At 53.0% G+C, this 9,728-nt stretch overlaps 2 protein-coding genes across 4 annotated transcripts in view; both read left to right on the top strand.

The window, feature by feature from the left end:
- The first annotated feature begins 1,477 nt into the window (after positions 1–1,477).
- The window catches only part of ACCS (1-aminocyclopropane-1-carboxylate synthase homolog (inactive)), a 70,227-nt gene continuing 61,976 nt past the window's right edge, over positions 1,478–9,728 (top strand). The window contains exons 1-2 of one of the 3 annotated variants that reach the window (XM_080594577.1): positions 1,478–3,126; positions 5,251–7,773. The gene's annotated coding sequence lies outside the window, so the exon portion shown is untranslated. Of the gene's footprint in view, positions 7,774–9,728 lie in introns of all 3 variants that reach the window. The other 2 variants (XM_080594576.1, XM_080594575.1) reach the window with 2 other exon arrangements.
- On the top strand, positions 7,769–9,077 carry LOC308196098 (uncharacterized protein C11orf96 homolog). The gene has a single exon (XM_080594632.1). The coding sequence runs from the start codon at positions 8,329–8,331 to the stop codon at positions 8,692–8,694; it is 366 nt and encodes a 121-aa protein (XP_080450758.1). The 5' UTR covers positions 7,769–8,328; the 3' UTR covers positions 8,695–9,077.

The following is a 9,728-nucleotide window of genomic DNA, read 5'->3' as shown; positions in this document are numbered from 1 at the left end:
ACATTTACTTTAAAATTCATTTTCTTCAGGTAACTGGTGCTTTGTTCATGTCCCTGTATGTGTGCCCAGTTATTGCAGTCCTTACAGAGAGTGTTTTTCCTTAACCAAAGGGCATCTGATTTTTCCAGGTATTCTGACTAGGCAACGTGTTAGCCTTTAGTAGTTCATACATTTAGTTCTACATTTGTTTACACTGTGTTAAAAGCAGTCGTGCTGCAAGGAGGAGTAGGAGATGGGGACTAGTGGGAACTTCTTAAACTCACAAACCCGAACCTATGGAAATTGCAACTTGTTTGAATTCAATGGAGCCACGACACACAGGCAGGGCCCTGGAGGCTGATGCTGTTGAGGAAAAAACCAGTTCCTTGCTTACTTTCTCAGTTTCAATTTATAATGTTAGCAAACTGTGTTGTAGTTTTGTTTATTTGGTTTGAACTGGAAGAAGACAAAGGTTTGCCCCCCAGAATAAAACAATTTACAAGAGAAATGCTGCATCCCACGGAGCTCTCCTGGGGTGACATCACTTTATTGCTGCTGTCTGTGTGCTGCTCGTGCTCTTGCCGGCCGTGCTGCTGCTTGTATCCTAAGCAGGATGACGGTGGGGAGAAGGCACGTGGCGTGGTTCCTCCCCCTGGCCTGCATGCCCTGGCTGCGAGGGGAACAGTTGGCACAGAGGTCAGGTTTCTTCATGCCAGCTGGGAAGTTGTGGGTCCTTCCTTCCTCCCCCCACCTCCTCCCAAAAAAGTCACCTAGCCAGGTGGCGGCAGATTGCAACCTCCTGCCCTCCGGAACCGCAGGAAATGGCTCCGAGCAGAGGAGATTCCAGCCCACATCTCCTCAGGAGATCTTTCTGCGGGGACGTTTTTCTCCTAGGTAGAAATCTGTTCTTTAATACTGCAAGCACTCTCATGGTTCCCAAAGCGGATGTGTGCAAAGGTAGGGCTTTTAAAGGTTTTTAATTCTGGTGTTGTTTTCATGACACCTAAAGGCTTGAATTTTAGCTGGAGACCAGCCAGCTTGAGAATTTGGAGTGGTACTGTTCAGCTCTTTCTGCTGTTGGAGTCAAGCGCGCAGTGTGAGGTTTATGTACAATGTAAACGTGTAGTTACATCCTAGGCTTTAACTTACAAGCAGCTGGAGGAACTTTTCCTCTAGTTATGTGGATTTGAAAACAGTATCTCTAAAAATGCTATCCGAAAGGTTTATTTTCCAGTGACAAGGTTTTCTTCCTTCCCAGGACTGTTTTGACAGTACAGGAATCCCAGCCGAAAGCTTACTGAAAAAGTTGTAAACTCAGAATTTGTTACAATAATACAAAGTAAAATACATTGCAGGACTGTTCGGTTTATCCAAACCCAAATGTTTTTACATGTACAAAGGATTCAGAGCTTGAATATTCAGATAATTGAATATTCAAGATATTCGGATAATTGAATATTCAAGCACAAACTCTTGATGAGGCTTGGGGTTATCTGATTAAATATTCCAGTGTTGGGCCATACCAGGTTGATCTGTGCACGTTCTGTTTGAAATCAAGAGTAAAGTTCATCATTTCTCTTTTCCAAGAAAAAAAAATCTTTATTTTTGGCTGTGATTAGCTGTAAAGCAGTACATAATTTTATTTCTCCTGTGTCAGATTAATTCTAGCTATATATTTTCCACTTGTCATGACTGACGGGTTTAATATAGCTACCTGAAATTTCCTTCTGACAGTAGTAATTTAGAAAGAGACAGGGTGCCAGGAAGGGGTTAAGAAACCAGAATTTTTGTACCACAATACTGGCAGAGTACAGAAGATTGTTCTCCTGGGGTTCAGGACAGAAGACGTACGATGGGTGCTGCGAATCCATAATACCTCCTCGTCAAGTGCCGGTACTATTGACTTAGCTAAAAAGCATTTAACACCCACTTTGCCTTTTCGGGTCATAAACATTTTCGGAGTGGATATGAAATCTGCCTCACTCTGTTTTGTTTTTGAAGTGCTTCTTATAAATGCTTGAGGTTTCCATAGCAACCTGTGCCATTTGTTTAAATCGGCGCTCGCTGCCCTGTCCTCCCTGCACCGAACTTCTGCTGAGATCCTGCCGGTATCATCTCATTTTCTTGGCATGCCCGAGAGCGGCTTGTAAGTGTTATTTAGTGGCTCCGCAGCAGTTCTCGGTAAAAACGCTGGCCCTTCCCAAAGGGCCACTCACTCAGCGAGATGACAGATGTGTGCTTTCTCGCTTGTCGACCTATTTGATTTACCTCGTGTGTTTCCTGCATAGCATTCGGCGCGGCTCTGGGAGTTACTCCGTGCTCCTGTCAAGAACAGGTGGGCTGGCAGGTTTTTGGCCTCTCCCGCTCTGAGGACGTGTCTCCAGGTAGCTGGGACACCCTCTTTTAAGGGAAGGGAGCGGGTAGCATAGTGTAAAATTTTAATCAGAATAAGGAGCCAGGAGGTCTGTCTCGCAGGGCCCCACATTTCATTTAGATTCTCCAGCAGAAACAAAGCCTCTTTGTGTTCTGATCGCTCAGGAGGCTTTTTCTGGCTGAGCAAGGCTTCAGATCCCAGGGGATCACCCAGAGAGACAGCGTTCGTTTGATCCAGAGCGGTGCTCAACCAAAACCGATTTCTGCCTGTAGCTGCCTGCGCAGCTGCTTTGCCATCAACATGAGGCTGTTATCTACTCGGTCCCACGGTGGAGACGCCGTGTAAACCCCCACCGGAGCAGGCTGACGGTGCAGCTCAGCTGAGCAGGGAGCTACCTGTGCCAGCCCTCTGCCCGGGCGCGCTTCCAGCAGTTCCCTTGCGCCAGGGCAGGCTGCCATGCAGCCCTGCGGGGGCTGAGCCAGGGAGCTGAGCCGAGCGCGGTCCCTTCGAGCAGAGCGGAGCACAGAGCCAGCTGCCCGGCAGGCAGCACGGCCAGGAGAGCCCCGGCGCTGCGTGGGATGGAAGTCGTGCTGGTGACTCGCGGCTGCCCGTCGGGTCCTCACCACGGCTGGGGCGTGCTGCGGGAGGACTTCTTGCCCTGAGGAGCTTCTGATGCAGACAGCAAAGGATGAAGCAGGAACAGACAGAGGCGTGACTTGCTGGAGGGCAAGCGGCAGCGCGAGGAAACCCTTCAGGCCTCGGTGCTGCCACGGGTACAATCCAGCAGCTGAGTGTGGGCTGCTTCTCCCTGAAAGCTCTCCGCGTTGCACTGGGTGCTTTTCTCTTCTCTTCCATCACCTCCTCAGTTAGCTCCTGCCTTGGCCTCCCTTGCCTAGAGCACAATGGCTCTGTTCTGTCTTAGAAAAACTTCCTGGCGCTCAGGTCAGTCCTCAGCTTTGAGTACAATTGGCTTTCATCTGGCAGGGATTCGATTACTCTTTTTTTCCTTTCTGCTTGTCAGCGTTAGCATCACATTGGATCCTCTCCTCAAGGCAGGGCTTTGGCTGCTGGGACAAGCAGCATTCAGCTATTTACTGGTGTCACTTTCGCAGTTTTTGCCTAAAGTCCCTGAAGAGGGTTAGATTGATTAAACAACATTCTGCAGGATATGATTACCTAAGGTCTGATAGTTCATTGTGGAGAAACTTTACATTTTCATCCCTAGACTCCAGTTGATTTCTTTCTTCACTACTTGTAAATAGGCTTAAAAAGAAGAGGGAGGGAAAAAAGGAAATGTGTTCTGCTGAAATACCTGGGTGCTCTGCAGTGTTTTTAGACACAGAAGAAAATGGAAGATCAAATACTTCAGGAGTGCTGGGATCCCACCCGTGGCACCAGCCTATGGTTATAAATCTCGGCTCACATGGGAAAGCTTTTGGTTTTGTCTGACTTCCAAAGAAGCCAGAGCTTATGTGCCTGTGCTGTCAGCCCTCCCTGGCTAATGAAGAGCTCACTGGTTGGTTTTGTCCAGATCTGACAGAGGGTAATAAAGGTCTCAGAAATAATCACGTTTCCTCAGCTCTTGCAAAACTCAGCAGCTGGGTGCAGAAGAAACACCGAACCCAGCGTCACGTGCTCAGCACAGCTGCCCGGGGAGGAGCAGGGAATCCTCCCCTCCTCAGTCCTTCCCCAAAAACATTCCTGGTCCTGTGCCTGGAAGCAGGCACGCGCCCCCAGCACCGTCCCGGCTACCAGCTGGGCATGGACCGTGCGGAGGGACTGGAAATCCCTGCGCTTGTCAGTGAAGTTCTCCCCCACATGCACAAAAGAGTGTTTTCCCCAAAAACTTCTTTTGAAAATGTGTTTTCTCAGGGAAAAATATTTGTCAAGCTTCTCAATCTAAGTCAGGATGTGCTTTATGAATTGCAAGCACTGCTTGATTAGTAGCATCACAGTAACAATTAGAGGTAGAAATACGTGTACAGGTAAAGCCGTGGAAGGTCATAGCGGAACTTCGCTTTGAGCGCCTGCGACTTGTGTAGCAAAAGCAGCAGGAGTAGGCAGGTCTCTCTGTTGGTTAAAAGCACAGATTCTTTCTTTGAGCAGCTGATGTTTCTGAAATAACCGCTCGTCTGTTGTCTGAGCTGCATTCTTATCTTGTATCCTCGCAGCATCATGTCCTGATACGTCAGTAGCAGTGCTGGGAAAAGCTGCCATCCGTTCTGACGCCCGTCAGGCCAAACAAAGGAAATTTAATGCAGCAGTTTCCGTCAGGGAACATTTTGCAGCTCTTTTTGAAAACAAAGAGCTTTATTACCACATTTATTAGTGGTAGCGTGATGACAGCCAAATGCTGTTATTCTGTGACATTGCTGCTGAGATGCTGGCTTCACTTCAGCTATCACTTTACAATTAAAATAATTAAAAGCAGAATAATATGATATATTTCTGTAAGGAGCATTAATACATTCGAATGTTTTGGTCTGTACGCTGTCCAACTGGTAGAGAGCAGCTTTATGGGATTTATTGTGGCTTGAAGCACATAAACAGGCAAGACTGAAAGTGAGCTATCCGAGGGGGTGGGATCTCTGAACGCACTTGGCGTTAGCCATGCTGTCCTATCGTCCGAGCTCCTCACAAGAATTAGCGAGTCTTTGCCGTCATCTGCAGTCGTGCTGTGGGTGCATCCTCGCCCTGCAGTGCTGACTGCTGTGCTTGAGGGAATGGACCCGGTCCCAGACCTCACGGCAGGCTGGCGCGGGGAAGCGGGTTTGGAGAAGAGCTGAACACCACGTATCCTGCGGGCAGTGTGCCGCATGGCCCCCGCCGGGTTTTGCCGTCCCAGTCATCGCCCCCAGCTCCGTCCCTTGCCCGTGTTGTTCCCTGTGTTGTTCTAGCCTTGGTGCTGCCCTTGGAGGGGCCGTGTTGCCCTCCCAGCCCCAGCAGCTGCCGGGTCCCCTGCACCCAGCCGCCCGCACCGCCTTCAGCACTGCCCGCGGTGCCAGACGCACGTCCCTGATCTGTGACCACGCAGCTGAAATGATCTGGCATCGCACGTAAGTAGGTTGTGTAAGCACACGTGTAACATAACGGAGGGAATGTGCTCAGGCTTGAGGTGGCCAGCGCTGCCTCGTGGCCCCGGGGAGTTCCCAGCCTGAGGGGCTGGGGGCGTGGGGCCAGCACCGAGGTGGCTGTGGCCGAGGGGGAGGTTTCTGGGACGGGCCGAGGACATGATGATTGTGGTAGCTGTGAGGCTGTCTGTAAGAAGCTGTGAATCCGCGACTTAGCCAAATTTAATTTTCAAATGGCAAATTTGGCACTTTTTTTTTTAAAGGAAAAATGTTACCAGGCTGCTGCAGTCCCAGCTAGAAACACTGGGAAGAAAGACAAAGGCTAAAAAAATGCATAAGGAAAGGGCACGTCTCGGATCCAGCAACCTGGGGAGCGTAACCCTTGCAGGTAATGAACCAAACAACTCCCTGTGCTCTGCTTTGCTCTGTTGGCGTACAGTCACCAGAAATTAGTGATGGTTTTCCAGTCGGCAGACTCAAAGTGGGTTTCCATTAGGCCTTCTTGAGTAACCTGGGTTCCCCCATCAGGAAGATAACGAATTCAAGGTTAAATCATGCGTGCGTGCAGAGAAAAGGGTGAGAAGATTTTTTTTTTCTGCTTCCAGAAGTAGTTTGTATCGATTACCTGTTTATCCATTTCGTGCTTTCGTATTTGTGAGCCGGGACCTGTTAGGTTGCAGTTTTTGTTGTAAAACTGGTTGTTTCGAGATGCGAACTGAATGGGAGAAGAACCTGAGCCCCTTCCCGTTACCTCGTGAATTATTGCCAGGAGCAAGATCCCAAAGGGCTGGTGCGTGCTGCCAGTCACGGCGTGCAGGCTCGCAGAACCAAAAAGCGGGACTGGCAGTGCCGGCTGGCAGGGCAGCGAGAGGCAGGTTTTCCTCTCGAGAGCTTTTTGGGAGGAGATTTGAAACGCCTCTGCTGGGTATAAGCATGGAGGTGGATGTCACCATCTCCCCCCCCATCTTACTCTTTCCTTCCCCTTGTGTGGCACTCACTGTGGTAGCCAGCAAGAGGAGTCGCTAAAAGGCTGCGTGTCTCCTGTAATTGCATTGTCAGACGAGTGACCCCATGCCATAAAATCATTTCCCTGATAGCGTTTCAGCCATGTTGGCTGTTTCTTCTCTCAATCTGGCGCTTGAGCTTCCCAAAGTTGGGCAGTGATATATTTTACGTGAACCGTACGGCACTCGACATGCTCCCAGCCTCGGGCAGAGGTCCCTGCAGCCCGGGTGCGGTGCCCTGGCGCGCGATGTGACTTCAGCTCCATGCTATGCAGGAAAGAAATCCCCTCGTATGATCACCATGGCCAAGGGTTTCTGTAATCTATACGATGAGGTCACATTTCAATACCGGGAGCAACCTAGATTAAAGGCATGATTTAAGCCACTGGAATAAATATAGTTTTTTACATTAGCGCATTGCAGACCTGACTTGGGGGTTTATGTCACAGGATATTTTTTTCTGAATTGTCTCAAACAAAAACTTAAGGCTTCCTGGTTATTACCATGGTGATGTTGCTCCAACTCAGCACGGAAATTTCCCAGAGCCTTTTATAGTCCTAATTGCGAGGGAATTTGGTGTTCGTCCTACCTGCAAGGGAAGCAGTTTGCCCTCACTGAACTTTCTTTACGAAACTCAGTGGGTAGTTCGGGGATGCTCGTGTTGAATTTCAGGCAGTGAGTCAACTGGCCTTTTTTCTGCAGGGCCTTGGATCCTCTTATGCTAAGGCTGTTGCTAGAGCAGATTAAATTTACCTTGCTTCACATGAATGTGAGATGCTTTCCTCTGCTGCCAGTTTGCTCCTGCAGGAGAGGCGAGCTCGGCCCCAGGGGTCCTCCAGGTCTCACCCCGCGGTCCTGCCCTCCCCAAGGGCTGTGCTGAGGAAGCACAGCTCGGTCCTCGCCGTGCTGCAGAGTCCAGTTCTCAGGAATAAAATCTGCTGTAAGCGGGTCCCTTGGAGAGAAAGTCCTCGTAATGCAGTCAGGGCTTCAGGGGGCTAAATTTAGCCATTAAAATCAACAGTAAAAAACACCGTCTTCTCCAAACTGGAATGATTCAGTTTGACCCGACAGAAAATTGTTCCCTTATTAAGTTAATTGCGTCTCCCAATAAAAAGGCTTCAAACTGAGGCCTGGCCCCGGAGCTGCTTTGGGGAGCCAAGGAGCGGCGAGACTGCAGCCAGATGCTGTCTGCAGCCAAGGCTCCGAGCGATCCCTCGGCGCCGGCGACAAGCGGAGCAGCCAGCAGCCCTCTGAGGCGCGCTGACGAGAGCCGCCGGTCACCTTTCTCCCAGAGCAATTTTAGGACCCCTCGGCGAAGCAGGAACCCGGAGTCACTCCGAAGCAGGTACTTAATCCCGGATCAAACCGCAGCCGGGAGGGAGGTGGGGACGGCCCCAGCCCCTTACATCGGGCTGACCCTGGCACCGGGGGGGGGGGGAGGGGGCAGCAGCTTGGGCCTGGCCCCGGCCGTGGGCAGGGGGGGGCCGGGGGGCGGCGGTGCCGGGGGCGGAGCGGCGGAAGGGAAGCGGGCAGCGGGGGGGCCCCGCCGCCGTCTGAGCATGCTCGGGCGTGGGCAGCGCGGGCTATATAGCGGCCGTGCCGAGCCGCGCCGAGCCCAGCCGCTCTGCCGGGGCAGGCGGGACGCGAGGGGCTACGCATCGCCCGGCTCAGCTTCCCCCCTCCCGGCTCAGCACCGCTCCCGCCGCCCGGTACCGCACCGCTCGGCTCCCGTCACCCGGCTCGGCTCCGCACCGCTCGGCTCCCATCGCCCCGGCTCCTCGCCGCTCTCCCCCCCCCCCGCCGGGACCCGGCTCCCGGCACGGCCGAGGCAGCGCCCCCCGCCCCGCCGGCCCCGGCGCCGCCCCCCGGCCCGGCCCGGTGCCCCCCGGCGGGCGGCAGGATGGCCGCCAAGCCCGCCGAGCTGCTGGGCGTCTGCTCGAGCTACCAGGCGGTGATGCCCCCCCACTTCGTCTGCGTGGCCGAGGAGTTCCCCCCGCCCGCCCGGCCGGCCCGAGCCCCCCGGGGCAAGCTGCGGCGGCCGCGGCAGTCGCGCTTCAAGACGCAGCCGGTGACTTTCGACGAGATCCAGGAGGTGGAGGAGGAGGGGGTGTCCCCCATGGAGGAGGAGAAGGCCAAGAAGTCCTTCCTGCAGTCCCTCGAGTGCCTGCGGCGCAGCACCCAGAACCTCAGCCTGCAGCGGGACCGCCTGGGCAGCTGCCGCCTGCGCAACAGCCTCGACTCCAGCGACTCGGACTCGGCCCTCTGAGGGCGGCACGGCCCGGCCCGGCTCGGCACGGCCCGGCCCGGCCCGGTGGGACTGCGCCCGCCCCGCTCCGGCAGGGACCCGGCCGCAGGGAGGCTCGGCGGGGCGCCCGGCGGGCCGGGATGTTTTCTGAGAAAGCGCTTGTACCTGCGTTCCTATTCGATTGTACGAAACTCTCCGTCTGAAAGACACACAAAAAAAAGGAAAAAAAAAATCTTTTCTATTCGTTAGAAGAAATATGAGCTGTTTTAGATGCATTGAGCTGCTGGACTTTATATTTATTTTTGCATTTAAACTGTTGACTGCGTTAATTTAATATGTTTCTACCCGAATGTCTGTTATTATTTCCATAAAAGAGTAATAAAATCCGATATATTTGCACAGTACCTACCGGACTGTCCTTTTTTCGGGGTCCTGCTGTCCTCTTCGGGCTCTCCTTGCCCCTCTGGCGGGGGCTGGAGGGGCTCAGAGGCTGCCGGCAGCCCGTGCAGAAGCAGCAGCGCTCTCCCCAGGGATGCTGCTCGGAGAGGTTTCGAGGTCTGTGCCGCCAGGTACACGCTGATGAGACAGGACACAAGCTAGGCTGATTTTAGACAAATTTATTTGCCTTTCAGAGATCTTCGTGTTAAAGTAGCTTGATGTTTGAGGACTGTTTGGAAGTGCTTGTGCCTGAAAACGTTAACGCAGCTGGGCAGGTGTAGTTTGTTCAGAGCTGGACGTGTGCTTTCTGGTCTCCTACGAATTGCTGTTGTCCCTTCCAGCCCCTGAGCTGCCGGGCGCCGCAGCTGGAGCGAGCACGGGTTGGTTTGGTAGGGTGAGCGGCGATTTGGGGACAGGACGGGCTTGTCTTGCAGCCGAAAAGCAGAGGCTTTCCCGTGTGGGGTGGCAGCGGAGTTATGTGGGGCTTCGGTGTGCGTGTGACAGACTTCCCCGTCTCTCCGACCACGGTATTTGTGCTGAGGAGTGCCTGAGTCTCTCTGCAGGAGAAGCAAATCCCTGGACCGAGAATTTCTCTGTTCCCTTGCGCTGTTCCTGCG

This window comes from Anser brachyrhynchus (genome assembly GCF_964034855.1).
Source record: "Anser brachyrhynchus genome assembly, chromosome: 5".
Lineage (NCBI taxonomy): Eukaryota > Metazoa > Chordata > Aves > Anseriformes > Anatidae > Anser > Anser brachyrhynchus.
Note: the sequence above shows the minus strand (reverse complement) of the source record. Positions and strands in the feature narration are given on the sequence as shown.

Coding starts and splice junctions, on each gene's coding strand:
- LOC308196098 (XM_080594632.1), top strand. CDS start 8,329: ATGGCCGCCAAGCCCGCCGAGCTGCTGGGCGTCTGCTCGAGCTACCAG.